This window comes from Camarhynchus parvulus, chromosome 2, assembly GCF_901933205.1.
Source record: "Camarhynchus parvulus chromosome 2, STF_HiC, whole genome shotgun sequence".
NCBI lineage: Eukaryota > Metazoa > Chordata > Aves > Passeriformes > Thraupidae > Camarhynchus > Camarhynchus parvulus.
The window spans coordinates 46,204,711-46,220,651 of NC_044572.1; the positions used below are offsets into that span (position 1 = coordinate 46,204,711).

Below are 15,941 nucleotides of genomic sequence, written 5' to 3' on the forward strand. Positions count from 1 at the left end.
AGAACTTTTCAAAATGTAATAGCAATTTGGTAAAAATTTAAACATATACATAACATTGCTATTTTTTTCTGTGACAAATTTTTTTTACAGTTTTAATTTTTCATTCTTGTTTTTTTTCTCCTGACTTTATATCTTTCTGTGTAAGAAAAGATGAAAAACAGTCAGCCTTAAAACCCCCAAAGTACAAGTGTGTTCTACCACTGTGCCCTTCAAAATAAAAATTTCAAAGTGCTATCTGTAATCCATTCGTCTTCAGGTTACAGGTGCCAGAGAGTTCCCCTGAAGTTAGATATTGAAAGTTAAAGTTCAGGAAATAGGGCAGATGCAGATTTCCTTTGTAGCACACTACTGATGGAAGGAGAATTCCTAGCAGACTTTGGAAGGGGATTTGAAGATTCTCTATACCCAGACTTACAGGGTTGTATTCTTGAGAAGGGTGTAGGATAGAAGTGGAACAAACAGTTGGCTACTGTGAAGTGGTGAGAGGATTTACAGTGTGCCTGATGCTGAATGTGATTTTGAGGTAACAGAGGTAGAAGGACTGTGGTCACATGGACACCTGCGTTATGAAGCACTCTTTTCTTGCACATCAAACAAAAATGCCACTAGTTATTTGTAGTAGCCAGTGACTATACTTCAAAATAACCATATCTGAGAGAGTGTGGTGACAACCAGTGGGTTAGCACCTTTTACTAGATATCAATGTTTATACTAGTTTCTAAGGGAACTTTTATTGGTTAATAATTATTTTCTACAGCTGGCTCACTCATACCCTTTCTAGACTGCATCAGCAGTGTGATGATAATGTCAGCAGCTGTTGGGAAGTAGAAGCTGGGTATCATTAACATTGATAGCATACCAGTACAAAACTGCTCAATTTTTCCTGCTGTTTCCTAGTCTTTTCTTATCAGGAGCGTGTGATAGGACTAAATCTTCTGAAATTTCACACCTTAGAGGAACAGAAATCTACTGTAGATGCCTTGGAGTAGTTCAGAGATAAAAGACAGAATGAGTTCTTTGAATATCTGATTTGAATCATCCTTCTTTTGACATCATCTAGTCCAATCCCACTTCCTGAACAGACTTGCTTAGAAGTTGCTCGGGATTGTTTTCTGTTGTATTTTCTGTATGCCTATGGGAGAAGAGTTTACAACCTTTCTGGAAAATGGGCTGTAGTGTTTGATGACCTTCACAGTAAAAAAACAAAACAATCAAAAAACCCAAAACAAAACAAAAAACCCAAAACAAAAAAAAAACTCCCCTCCAACCTATGTTCAGATAGAATTTCATGTGATGCAGTTTGTTACTGTTTACCTTAGTCCTTTAAGTGGATGCCACAGAGAAGAGTCTGTCTTGCTTTTGTCTTTTCATTAGAGACTGAAAGATTCAACTTTGACTCAACCAAATGAGCAATCTGAATTGCACTTTCAAATGTCCTTCTTATCATATGTTTGTTATTTGTAATAGGATTTATGATATGTTATAAATTATATGCAGAATCTGGAACAAAAGGATTTTTAGAAAATGGGAAAATCTGAAAAAGAGATGAAGGAAGTGGGAAGGACCCTGCTGCTTTATCTTCCTTTTTTTTTTTTTTTTCTGTTTTTACCCTAAGCTAAATTTTTATTGTGTATTTCAATCACAAGAACAAGTAATACAACGTACTTTCTGGCCTTTTACACTATTTACTTTTAAGTAGTTAAAGTTTCTGTGAAGAATCACAGTGGAGATGAGCAATGTTTTGCACTGTACATTTGTTGCATTTCAGATATTGAATATTATTTTGACTTTTGTTGCCTTTTTGGAACTGTAGGAATGAAGTTTTAGTCTATTTTTTTTTGCTTCACCTTCCTTTGTTAGAAAACTTTATTAAAGGATTGAGGGTGAAACCTGGAGAACAGGCAATTTATTTGGGTTGTTCATGCATACAGAATCATTCCTCAGACAAAATAGAGTATTTTAATTGAGGTGAATAGACATTTTGAATTACATTTGAATAGACAATAGACATTTGAATATTTCATGTAGTGTTTGCAAGGTAAGAGCTAATCTATGAATTCAGGAGAGATGCATCTATCAGCTTTAGAAAGTGTTAGTCTTAATCGTATAGCTCTTTTTGAATGCCTAAAAAATACTGTTTGTACGAGTTGTTGCCCTTGCATATGAAGGACATAATCAGCTTCTGGTCTAAGAAATCTTCCCAATGAGACTTTGAATTTAGATTGGTGTACTTGAGGCATGACAAGCCATGTCTTATGTTGTATCTTACGGCTGCTGAATAATGCATGAGGCTTGAATTAATTTACTTCAACCTGCATTTTTTTTATTTGATATTTTTTAGACTTGCTGGTAATACAGAGTTGGACTTTTTTTTACTTTTTCTTTCCTTAAAGACAGAAAATGTGAATGTAAAACATGGAAGAAATTACCATTTGTATTATTTTCACAACAATACATATTTGTGGGACTTTCTGTTATGTTGCTTAAGTAGACTTGAAAGAATAGAATTGGTTATTTTAAACCACAGTTGTTATGACTGCTTGTAAGGTATGGAAGCATTTAGGAACCAGAATAATTTGGTGTTTTGGGAATATTGAAACATTTCTTTAAACTGAAATTGTAATAGTTATATCCTTAGGAATTTTGTTTTGAAATAAAGTGTCTCGCTGCTTTTTTTTTTTTTATTGTATTCTGAATGTTATTCCCCCCTACAATCTAGTTTGTTTATTTTAGAAAGTAAACTTTTATTGAGGTTGGAATATTTAGTGTTTTTCCTCATAGTAAATGCTGCCATAAATGAAACTTTGCTTTTGTTAGGATTACTTATGAGTACAATTTTAATTTACTCATGGTTTTAGTATGAAAACTACACATATAACATTGCTTTGTTTCCTTTGTGTTTCTTGCTGTTGCTTCCCTTAGGTCGAGATTTGATCTGCATACAGTCCATGGATGGGATGCTCATGTTGTTTGAACAAGAAAGTTACGCTTTTGGCCGGTTTTTACCTGGTTTTCTTCTTCCTGGTCCTTTGGCTTACAGCTCTCGCACAGACTCTTTCATTACAGTCTCTTCTTGTCAGCAGGTTGAGAGTTACAAGTAAGTGTTTATGTTCAGTAATTATAGTGTACTTTGGTGGTATCATTTACTAGGAAAACACATTGAAAGTAATCTTGTTTAATTTTTAATGCCTTTGCTGGAGTATCCAAAAGCAAGTAGTTGCAGGAAAGATGTTATATGTTGCTGAGTGATGACTGTCTCAGTACAGTCATAGAAGAAAGTGTGCTGTGAATTCTGAGGACTTTATGGTCCTATTTTATTTTTATAAAGGTAGTAAGTCTACTAGTTTATCAAGGTTCTGTTGCTCCCAAGTGCCCGGTTTTTTCCTTGGTTTAGTTCAGTCTAGTCTTTGCTTTCAGCACTGGAACATGGATGAAACTGTTGTGAGCTGTTTTAGCTTGTGACCATATTCAGTTGATGGGTTCAACATTTAGGAAAATAGAACAATATGGAAAGTGAAGACTGTACAAGACATTTCCACTTCCTCCAAGCAGAGGGTCTATGTATTATAAGGCCAACCAGACAGAAATCTAACAGAGAATAAGAAAGAGAATGTGAAAGATTTTGATGGACAGGCAAGGGAGCATTTGTGTTTACTGTGGAGGAGCAGCTTGGGTCCATGGGGCTCTCTGATGCAACCATCATGTTGAGAGTTTATCAAGTATCCATCTGTTTAGAATCAGATGGATGCTTGAGCAGTGGGACATTGTGGTGGATGTCTGCTGTGAAGCCTTTCTCAAACAAGATGTTTCCCTGTTGCAGACCCATGTTCTCACAGAGGACTAATGTTAGGGTTATAGAATCTCTATCCCTAGCAATAAATTGGGGTGGGGTGGTGTTTGAGGCAGAGCTACTATCTGTGATGACAAAAATCCACACCCTCTAAAATGGATGAAAAAGTGTCAGAGCTGTCAGCCTTACAGAGCCATAGTTGTTCACAGTTCTAACCAACAACCAAAGATGAATGATGATGATACTGGAGCCAGTATTTCTTTAACATCTTCATCCTGGATAGAAGGACAATGCATGTCCTGAAATTCAAAGACAGTGTCAAATTTTTGGAAGTGGCTAATATAAAAAGGTTAGATAGGGAGACCATTCAGAGGAATCTCATGAAACTGAAGGAATGGGCAAGTACCTTAAGGATTTTTTTCAGAGGTAATCATACATATTGAAGAAAATAAGAATGCCCCTTTTCATAAATAATGCTGTGGGAATCTAATCCACGGAATGTTAGTTAAACACAGTGCTTTGTCACACTACCCTGTTTTGTCACCTGTAGTTCTTAAGCAATATTTTTTTTATTTTGCTGCTTAAGATTAATCAGATTATAGGTATCATGTATTGTTTTCTTAAAACTGGACAAGAAATTCACACTGCAAGTAAAAGTAATTTAATAAACAATTCATAATTTTCCTAAGAATTTAGAATTTAAATTCTAATACAATATTAGAATAAAATTCTAATCTAATCTAGTAATGTTGTCAAGGAATAAAGAAACATTTTTCCTTTAAAATGAACATCTCACATGTTTAAATTATGTTCAGATTCTTGACCTTTACAAAAGATGTGGCTGCAATTATTCGTCAGTCTGTTACTTCATCAAAAGTGTGCCATCCTTACTGTAGGGATACAGTTGTAAAGGAATTTTTCACTTGGTTGTTGGTCTTTAGTGTCAAATGTTAATACAGTAATGGAACTAATCTCTAGTGTGTGTCTGAAATATTAGGACATTAAAATAGAGTTGAGTAATCCTTTTAAACTGAAGGAAACAGATATACTAAGGAGAGAAGAGGCTATTTTTATGGTATTGAATGAAAAATATAACAGTTCTATCTAGTGCTTTTAGCAGAACAAGTTGCCAAACTTCTAATTATCCATCTTCTTATAGCTCTTACAGACCAATGGCTTCATTTGATAGCAATTTTTACTGTGTTGATCCTGAATTCTTTCAAGATCTAAAAGCAAAAGGCCTCTTATATGCTTGATGTGATAGCTGAATTGAAAATTTGTTTTGGTCATCTGTGGCTTGAGTTTTTTTTCATTAAAGACTGTATGCAGGTAGCTGGTACTTAAATATCAGTATGTATTGCTGTTTAATGTGAGCTTGATTTGAAACCTCTGTATTAGGTCTCTGATTAGTTACTAAAATGTTATTCTGCTTTCCAAAACTATCAGTAAAATATAGTGAAGAGAAAATTTTGTTAGGTCATGATCCTTCTGGCTCCTTTCCAGCTGAACTTATTCAGCGATTCTGTGAATCTGCAACTTCTCTTATAAATGTGTTAAACTGAGAAAGGGCAGTAAATTCATTCATACAGAGGGCAGTTAAAGACATCCTAGTTGTACTAAAAGCAGCTCTCTCAGTATTATTAAATAGGTCATAGCATTCATCTTAAACAATTAGATTTTTTTACTCCAAGTACACAGTTTACCTTTAGAAGTAAAACAAGTTTAGAAACTAAAATCCTTCAGTAGCAAGCAGAGAATCACTGGATAGTTAGGTTTGGAAGGGACCTCTGGAGATCATATAGTGCAAGCCCCCTGCCAAGACAGGGTCACCTTGAGCAGGTGACCCAGGAATATCCAGTTAGGCTGTGACTGTCTCCAGAGAGGGAGACTCCATGACTCCCCAGTCAACCTCTGTCTCCTCCGTCAATGTAAAGAAGTTTTTTGTCATGTTGAGGTGGAACTTCTTGTGTTTTAATATACGGCCATTACATCTTGTCCTTTTGCTGCACTACAATACATTCAGGAAATATGAAGAATATTGTTGTCATCATTTTAAATCTCCAACTTTGACAATGAAGAAAAATATGTACTGCTCTTTTAGATTGAATTGGAACATTCAGAATTGTGTTTCTTTAAGCTTCAGAGCTGATGGTATTCCATGACTTTTTGGATCAGTTTAAGTGGGGTCTTATGCTATTGTTTATTTCACTTATGTAGAAACCTTCAGTATTCCACAGATTATCTATGTGCATACATAGGAAATGGGGTAGATCAGTGAGTTAGGATACCAGCACAAATTCAGGAAACAGTTGCAGAAGAATCAGTGAGGATGCAGTTTGAACACACAACTTTACATAGTTGTAAAGAGGACAGATTGATGTGTAGAGCTTTTATGGCAGTTGACATTGTTTGTTCAAATGTCTTCATTGACAGTTTTTCTTAGTGTGGTTTGTTGGCAGTTAAAATAATAAAACCTCCCCAAAACTTTCAACTTTTGCTAAATGCACCACCTACTGATTTCAGTTTACTGTGGTCTCTTAGATTGGAGCCACTTTGGTTTACTTAATGGAGCTGCATGTAAGTTTCACTATTAGATAGAGCAGGTTGCATTTCTGAGTGGTTTAGAAGTTTTTTGAAAGCTTAATAAGAGCAAGAAAAAGTAATTTTTTATTAGGATTCCTATTTCATCATTTGATAGTTTGTTTCTTCTATCTTTGTGGTCTGTACTTCTATCTATTAGTATTTAGACTGTTGAATTTATTTTAACTCCACATAAAATCTGAATAGAAATGCTTGTTTTAATTTCTACCTTTACATTTAGCTGCTATCCTACACTGATACTAGTCTTAACATCCTTGCTGACAGTAGGCATGATGCAGTAGGCTTTCTAACCATCCTCTTAGGCTGTGATTTTACTGTGTATGTGTATTTATGATAATAATATTTTATTTTTTACTTAATGTAGAAGGTAACTACAAAGATACAATTTTTAAAAAATATTTTTAAATGCTTGTAACAGATACCAAGTGCTGGCATTTGCAACAGATGCTGATGAAAGACATGACACAGAACAGCGAAAACTCAGTTCTGGAAAAAGGCTTGTGGTAAAACCCGTTTATTTTACATCCCCTGTATGGACATTGCACACATATTGAAATGGCTGACGCTAGGTGACTAATGGAAACATTGTCTGCTGACAAAGGACCTGATCCAAGTGCTGCTAAAGGCAATGGAAAGACTCCAGTAGATTTCTGTTAAGGTTTCTTTGGGCCTCAGTTGTTTTAGGCTGGGCCTTAAAACTTGCTGTTGTTCTAATGAAAAAAGAAAAACAATGGCAGTGGAAATAACTATTTCCAGGGCAATCTTTATAATGCAGAACCTACACTGCAGTAAAATAGATAAATAGGTACACCTGAATTATTGCTCATGTTTTTAAATGAAGTCTGATTGTGACTTTGTATTGTAGAAAATTAATCTCCTTCTCCTTGGGGAATCCTTTGTACTTAGAGAAGAATTCTCAGTGAAATGTTTCCATAAATAGTACCCTGAACTCTTTTTTCAACAACCTGTGGATTCAATAGTCTTCTGGAAGTCCCTGTCACTAATTTGTTTAACATTTGAGCTGCCTCTCTGTAAGATGAAGAGAATTTAATGCTTTGTGGTCTTGCAGTAGAATTGCTTGTCTGCTAAATATACTGCATATATAAAATGCTAGAGTCATCGTATTTCAGGTACAAAAGTAAGATCTTGGGAGAGCATCTTTCTTCCACTGACTAATTGTAGAATTTTTCAAATACACATAGGCTGAATCCTCCATATAGAGTAGGAGAAGGCAATTTATAAATAAAAAACCTGGAGACTTCATCAGATATACTGCAAATTAAACAGTTTTTTTTAAATCTAAAATGTGAAGCATGCTTGGAAACAAATGTAGTAAGCTGGGTTTTTCCTTTTAGCTTTTAAGATGGCACTTCCAGTTTCATGTATCAGATATGCCAGGATGTTTGCTGACTCATTCTATGCTCTTTAAGCAAAATAATTGGTGCTCTTCATATAGGAAGTGCTGACACTTGAACTTTGATATATTTTTACTTCAAAATTCTAGATTTCTGTTTAACCAGCTTGGCAAAAGTCAAAAGCATTTTTTGCATATGTGTTTAGTTGAAATTTCTCAGAGGAGCTGAAGAAACAAACCAATGAAATATGTCAATAAGGAGTAGCATTGTTTAAAGACAGGTGGGGCAGGATTTCTAAGTAGTTGTTTATTATATCAATGTACATAGTTGGAGAAGGAAACAAACTATGACATACACCAGCATTCTCCAGATTAAAGGGTGTACATGAGTGTCTGCAAACATAAATATTGCCTTACACACCTAAAACATTTGTCTAGTTTTCCATTTACATATACTGGTAGAATCAGTTGTCACCTTTTGCTCTTTATCCTTGTCCTTTAATAACCAAGGACATGTACAGAGGCAGATGAAAATTATTCTAAGTATCTATTCTTGGATTCATTGTTTAAAGTATGAAACATTTCCATTTTGAATGAGATGTGTATTTTAAATTCTAAATGTACTTAACTGTTTGCATAGCAAACAATTCATGACTATTAAGATGTTTTTCCTGATTGAATCACATTAAGAAAAGTTACTGACTGCCCTCAGAATAAGAGGATAATTCTTATCCAGAGAAAGATCTTGATTTTGCTTTTCTATCTATGTTAATGATACATAATTTGATTAGTTCTGAGCTTTGTCTTTAATATGCAGTTGTCATTTGATTTTTGAAGCATGCTTTTTCTTTTGAAGGTGGATTGGGTTTTAAACATTGGAGAGCAAGCACTGGATATATGCGTTGTCTCATTTAATCAGGGAGCTTCTTCTGTTTTTGTGCTTGGTGAGAGAAACTTCTTTTGCCTAAAGGATAATGGGCAAATACGATTCATGAAGAAGCTTGACTACAGTCCGAGTTGCTTCATTCCTTACTGTTCAGGTTTGTAAAAGGAAAATGTAACTTTAGCTTGGTTACTTTTTTGAAATTTTTTTTAACCACTGAATAAATATATTTTTCTGAATGAGTAGGTTGGGGCATTGTGCAGCCTGGTCTAGTGGAAGGTGTCCCTGCCCATGGTGTTTAGGTTTGATATTAGGAAGAAATTCTTGAGGGTGTTGTGACACTGGAACAGGTTGCTCCAATGCTGGCAGTGTTGAAAGCCAGGCTGGATAAGGCCTTGAGTGACCTGGTCTAATGGGAGGTGTCCCTGCCCATGTTAGGGGGAGCTGGGACTTGATGATCTTTAAGGGCTGTTATAACTCAAGCCATTCTGTGATTCTGTGAGTCTATGATCTGTAGAATCATAGAATTTGGAGCTCTGTTTTTGAACGAGGCAGGTTTATTTTCAAATGTTACTTTTTTGTGAAGTGCCATAATTTTTAGAATCGAAATATTTTCTTATCACCAAATGAAGATACTTTTCTGATGCCCAGCTATGAAAGCAACAAACTTGGAAGAATGACAGTCTTTGGAAGAGTAAACTAGTGTTTGAGGACCTTCTGTTTGAGGACCTTTTGATTTATTACCTTCTAATATTTGCAGATTCTTAAAAATATCAAAGTTTATTGTTATTACATTGGTGGAAACAACTTGGTTAGATACTTGGTTCAAATTATAGACTATTAATACCTATTCCCTTTTAATATTTCAAAAACATTCTGATAAGTTTTTGACAGTATGTCTCGTTTTGAACTTGAAATATAATTTTAATCTGAAGAAATTTGATCTTAGCAATCTTCACATTTTGTACTTTCTGATTTGGATTGTACTATAAATAAACCCTATAAATGCATGCACATTTAATTGGTATTCACAAGTGAAAGAATTAGTGAATAGTGTAAGTAGCAGGTATGTAACCAATGTGTATTTTGTCATATCTATCCTGGCATGTCAACATGGCCATTATGAGTCTTTGTCATGTTTTAAATTACCAAACATGGCTGGCCAGAACCTTAGAAAGTTGTGGCATGTATTGTGAAATATGCTATTAAAATTGGTATCCATAATCAATCACATATGTCCTTGGGTGTGTCAATGTAACTTTCCTAACTTTTGATGCTTTATAATAAATTAATTTATAATAATGAATGGATTAAAAATAAAAGAAACATAACTATAAAGAAAAGTACTGTCTTTTGAAAAATCTTTCATCCTAAAATTGTTTTTTTGTCTTTGAACAGTGCGAGAAGGAACAATAAACACTTTAATTGCAAACCACAATAAAATACTGAATGTTTATCAAGATATTGCATTGAAATGGGCCAGTCAACTTCCCTGCATTCCTGTATCAGTAAAAGTAGCGAATTTTCAGTAAGTAGCTTGTTAAAGTTTACTTTTTACTTAGATTAATCTCTGGTTTTAGATTTATCTGTGTCTAGATCCTAACAAACAGTTCTGAGGTATGTAACAAATAAGGTAACTTTTAAAAGGAAAATTCTAAGATTTTTCCTTTGTTTTGTAAGATGTTCATTTTAATAATGAGTGCGTGTCCTGGGGTAACTTTATGAGGCTCTATGTATGCTAGAACAATACTAGAATTGCTCTATTGTGCTTTAGGTTTTCTGGGTTTTTTTGAGTGAAGTTTGAACCTGGAATCACATAGCTCCAGCCCAGTAGCTTCTTTCTGAAAAGAATGAAAAGTGTGGTTGTGCAATCTGGCAAGGTCCTTCCCTGAGACAGGAAAATTGGGAAGCTCACTGAAAATCTGTTCTTCATTAAGCATTTAACAGCATATGCATTCCAGAGATGATTTGTTAGAACAGATTATTAAAATCCAGTGTTAAATTATGGAAACAAAAGAATGTTTAAATTGCTGAGGGCTGCACTGCACCAGACCAAAACTCCTCCTAAAAGAAGCATGAGACAGATTAAGGAAAAAGTGGTTGGGTGGGGGATTGGGTGAAGAGAAGGTAGGATGTGTTTATAAGTTGTGCTGGGACTGTCACTGCGATAAGCAAACCACAGAAAGGTTCAGCCAGTGTTTTTTTACAATCCAATTTATGCCTGTACTGTGTGCCCCCAGAGCTGGGCTGGGTGCTGGTTCCCCAGTGCCTATGACCATAGGGGATGCAGCAGGAATGTCCTTGTCACGTAGATCTGATCCTCAGCAGGCTGGTGGGTGCTGGGCCAACATACACTGGATTGCTAAACATTTGATCATAAGTCAAGCATTTTACCTCCAAATAAATGGAAATAGAACATCTGACTAACTAGCTTTACTGAGTTGTGCAGAGTAATCTGAGGGATGTTTGTGTCTTGTTTGTTTCTAATAGATAAAAAATTAAAAAAAAATATTCATAACTTATTTTTTTAGGAGAGAGTTTGGCTGGCTTTCATCCAACAAACAGGTCTTAACAACTGAAAAATAATGAACAGTCTCAGTGGGCCACTTAGTATAACCCAGAAGCTAATTATACAGGATACAACAGTACAGCTTTTGAAGTATGGAAAAAATATTTGAATTACAAAAATTTGAAAAAAACCACTCACGTTTACAAAAGCAGATTGCACTGACATTTGTATATACAATTACTTGTTTGGGAACCCATTATATTGAACCATCTGTTTCAATAATGTGTCTAAAATGTTTATGCAGCTTCTGCCTATTCCCTGTGAACTTCAACACTCAGCAGTTTGATATTAGGGAGAAATTTGAGAGCCTAAAATCTGTCCCAGCTCAATTTGCTATTTCCCACAGACCTACGAATGCCAGAGTTTGACTTGGGGTTGCGTTCTTTAGCAGGTAGAGAGGCAGCAATGCAGTGATGCAAACCTCTTTATACAGGTACTGATGAGCCAAGGACCATCTGTGTGCCTGTCCCCAATGGCCTGAAAGGCAGGGAGAGGTGCAGGGCTGTATGTTTCTGAGCTATGCTTTTACCTGGCGATTGGCAAATACGCAGTCTGCTTTTACTTCCTTCTGGCATTAAAAAATGAGCTAAAAACTGTAGTAAAGCCTATAGAGATAGTAATTTGGCTTAAATGGGGCATATGTGTTTGTTTTGGTGGGTTTTTTTAGTATTTTGAAAGGGAATTATTTGTAAGTCAATGTGATAATGATTTTCTTGTACTCAAGAGGGGCCTCAGTCTTAGTTGGGGCCTCTGAGCACAGCGCTACTGTAACATAAATAATATTAAGGACTTTAATAAGCCTAAAGTTGTTAATCCTACACTGCTGAAAGACTGAAGTGCCTTAAATACAATGTTTGCCATTTAATTACTTTCTTCACTTTTATTGCAATAATACTTACAAAATAAGTGGAGCGCTCTGAAACAGTTGTCTCTACAGTTCATACGTGTTCATTTGGATTTTCTCCTTGGCATAATGTCTGTTAGTTCTAGTGTGTGACTCTAGCTTGCTGGATAAGAAAACCACTATTAGAAGCTGTTTTACGTAAATCCCTTGGGGCAGGAGTAGTGATTGCCTCACAAAAGCAGCTTGTGATTCCAATGTATGCCCCTCCTTATTATTTATGAATTGATTTTTCCTCTTAAAATAACATGTAATGCAGTATTTCTCTGTAGCAACACCAGTATGTAGAAAAAGATAATAGTATACTACAACATTTGAGATTAAATTCCAGTACAAACTGCTTGATTTCCATCACATTCTCACAAACATGGAAGAAAAAATAGAAATCAAGGAGAAGCGGTTACTTAGAATATTTTAGGTGTTTCTACACTCTAAAGGTTATGTATTTTTAACCTGTTAAATTACACTTTTTGCTTTCTGTTAAAACCTGAATGCTCTCTGTCAGGATGTTGGAAATTTGCTTCAAAAGCTTGTGATCAGAAACTTGAACTGCAGGCAAAATTTTGAGTGCTTATTTTGGGTTTTTCCTGAATATCTCTGTGACTAGTCACTTAACTGGAAGTTCAGTTCTTGTAATTGTTATAGAAGTTTGTCCCTTATTTTTTTGCAAGTTTATGTTCTGGTTCTGCTAATGTATATTAGTTACTGCTTCTGACATATTTTTAATGTCAAGGGGACTCCTACATACTTCACACTGCCTGGATTGCTTCAGAAGTGTAACCACTTACACTGACAATTTCAATTCATTGAACTGCCTAGGTCTCTGTGTCAGCACAAATTTATCTTCCCATGGATAAGCCTGCTTGAACAGTTATATTTTTGTGTGCCCTGGGTTGTTATCTTTCAAGTCGTGGCTGTGCAAACACATTCTCACTGAAGCTGAAACTCTTGAAGAAAATGGTTTAGGTGTTCTGCCTGAGTTGATTAAAAACCCCCAAACATTCCCCCACCAAATCCACAAACAGCCCCTCCCAAACCTTTCTAGAGCGGTTTGAAGAGAAACTGTCCATATGCTGCAGCTGAAACAGCTGAAATCTAGGAAAGTTACATGAAGGAATGACAAAAATTCCTACTGCGATCAAAATTTCAGTGTTGAAATAGCAGTTGTAAGCAGCAGTATTTGCTTGGTATCCATCTAATTATCTAAGTATCTTAATAGAATTGACTGTAAAGTCGGTTCCCTTTTTTCCTGCACTTGAGTTTCCCTTTTTCTGTTTCATGAGAGACCTCTTTTCTAAGACCTACTTTGTACCTCCACATCTCCTTTACAAAGGAAATTTCATAGGCAATATCTCTTACACTTACAGATTATGAATGTTACAATTTTGTCACTGATTGATGCTTCTTGAGATGTGTTAAGATTTCTCTCTCTCTGTCTCTTTCTCTTCTCACTTTTTATCACAAGTCGTATTTGTTTTCTGTATCTGAATTATTCTAGCTCCATGTGCTTGACCATAAAAGGTCCTTGGACTAGATTATAATACCTAGACAACTATTTTTCTATTTATTTGACGCTTGGCAGAGCTGTTTCACAGAGTGCATCTTTTAATGGCTGATTGATTGCACTGAGTATTAATTACTCTGTCCTTGTTGGTCTGAACTAGAACATTATGTTAAGGTGCATTTGGTCTGAAGCAAAATAGCTCGTGTTGCCAGCCTCTGGGATATTTCTGTCACAAACATCTGAAGTGCCAGTGTGAGTTGAATTTAAACACATAGATAGAGAATTATATATACACTTATTTAGAGTTTGGATGTGATCTTGGGAAAGGGGTTTCTGTTTTGATTACTACCAAGTTATGAACCTGTGTTTTGCCATAGGAAAGCATGAAGCCTTTAAACTGGGGACTATTTTTTTCCTTCTGAACATTTTTGAAGCTCTCTACTCTCCACTTTATTTCTTGGTTTTGTTTGTATACAGTCTTCAAGTTATATCTGATAAGCCTGTGAATGCCGAAAGGTAGCCTGACTTTTTTCTTTTAAAATGAAATAGACTGCAAACTTGCTCAAATATCTCTTTTTTTCAAATCAGTGTTTCACGATGTCTCTAATTTAGGTTATTTGTGCTTTTGACTGTCCACCAAGAAATTAGGTCTGGTGGAATCCATATGGCAAAAAAATGTTGATTTCATATGGAATTTATCAGCAAACACAGTTCTAACAGGAAGCCAACCTCAGAGTTCAGGGGATGTGTTGTGGGAAAGATATTTCTTCCCTCTCTATTCTGCTGGGGACTCTTAGTACTTTAGTTTATCACCAATTCTAAGGGTTGAATGAAGGATATTTTCCCCTTCAGCCACATTAGAATTTGGTTAGTAATACCCAAAATAAAAAACTTAGAGCCACTGTAGTGAGGCAGAGATTTGTGAGTTTGTGTTTGGGATAAGTCACCTCTTCTAAATATGGCAAATTGTGATTTAATTTCCCACATTTGTGACCCATTATTTCAAAACTTGTGGCTGTTATATAGAGTCAGTTATGCACACTGTTGTCCTGTGCAGGGCCAGGAGCTGGACTCGGTGATCCTTGTGGGTCCCTTCCAACTCAGCATATTCTGTGATTCTCTTGTACTTATCTGTAGGTAGATGGATGCTTTGCATATGTAGTGCCTCTTGTTTTTTAGGAGCTACATCTGGGAATTAGAATACAGTAACCAATTTTATTTTGTGATCATTTTTATCTACCTCTATATCTGTGAGCAAGACTGTTCTTAAAGGAAGAAAGATTCTTGAAAACGATAAACCACATAATGATGCGTGTACCTTGTAAAATGTGAAGTTGCTTTCATTACCTGGGGTTGAAAGGTATGGACAAGTTGATGAAAGCAGCTAGAATATTTGCATTCACTTTCATTTATTTGGCAGATAAATGTAATTTTACTTGGTAGTGGAACAGCGTGTTTTCTGGAGTGGAAATATGAAGAAGTCTGGAAAGGTTTTTTTATTCCAAAGTAATTTATTACCTCCAAAGAATTAGAATTTCTGAGTTTCTTAAAATATTAGATTTCCAGCACTCAACTTTTTTGCTTGAGTTAAGCTAGTAAATAGATTTTCATTATTTGGGATGGGAAAAAAATATATTTTCTTTTTTAAACAAAAGTAACTGTTGAAAAGTCTAGGAAATAAAGTATGCTTTATATGGTCAGGATGACAAGCACAGGGTTACTTAGCAAGCTTTATCCACACTTCAGCTTTTTATGAACTTGAAGTCTGCCTAGGTTTATTTGGAGCAGTGATTCCATAAATACATCATAGGGACCCACAGAATCACCACTGATTCTGTTTTGCTCAGTTTGCAATCAAGAAGTGATTGCTGTCTGCAAATTGCCAGTACGGCTTCTCCAAGTGTGATCACTGCAGTCTTGACTGTCAGGGTCATGTCTGAACTCCTAACATTGGTACGTGAACCACGAGCCCATTATGACTGTGTCAGATAGTAATATATTAATCAGCCATCTCTTAAAACCAGCTACCCATAGGCTATTGGTGTTAATTTTTTGACATATGCTGTTCTGTATTTGATTTTGCTGAATTAGAGGCTAAAATTTATTACTTTGAGGTTGCATTGTGTAGGCTGCGATGCAGGAAATACTGTAGCTTACTGAATCACTGAAAAATTACTGATTTAAGTTGCTATAGTAGTGTCCAATTTTCTTACTACTTATAAGACAAAATAAAGTGAATCATTACATCTAGAATTTGTAATGTTTTTCTTGTGTGAGTCTCTCCCCTTGCATAAATAATAAAGAAGCAGAGACTTTGACTAATTCAGAGACTGAAATTT

The 15,941-nt window shown here is 35.4% G+C and overlaps 1 protein-coding gene across 3 annotated transcripts in view; it reads left to right on the plus strand.

Annotated features, from left to right (window-relative positions):
- The window catches only part of BBS9 (Bardet-Biedl syndrome 9), a 287,736-nt gene that overhangs the window by 27,823 nt on the left and 243,972 nt on the right, over positions 1 to 15,941 (plus strand). For all 3 annotated transcript variants that reach the window (XM_030943560.1, XM_030943558.1, XM_030943559.1), the window contains 4 exons: positions 2,923 to 3,097; positions 6,810 to 6,894; positions 8,602 to 8,785; positions 10,027 to 10,156. In XM_030943560.1, the coding sequence (XP_030799420.1) occupies positions 2,923 to 3,097; positions 6,810 to 6,894; positions 8,602 to 8,785; positions 10,027 to 10,156 (574 nt within the window). The remainder of the gene's footprint in view (positions 1 to 2,922; positions 3,098 to 6,809; positions 6,895 to 8,601; positions 8,786 to 10,026; positions 10,157 to 15,941) is intronic.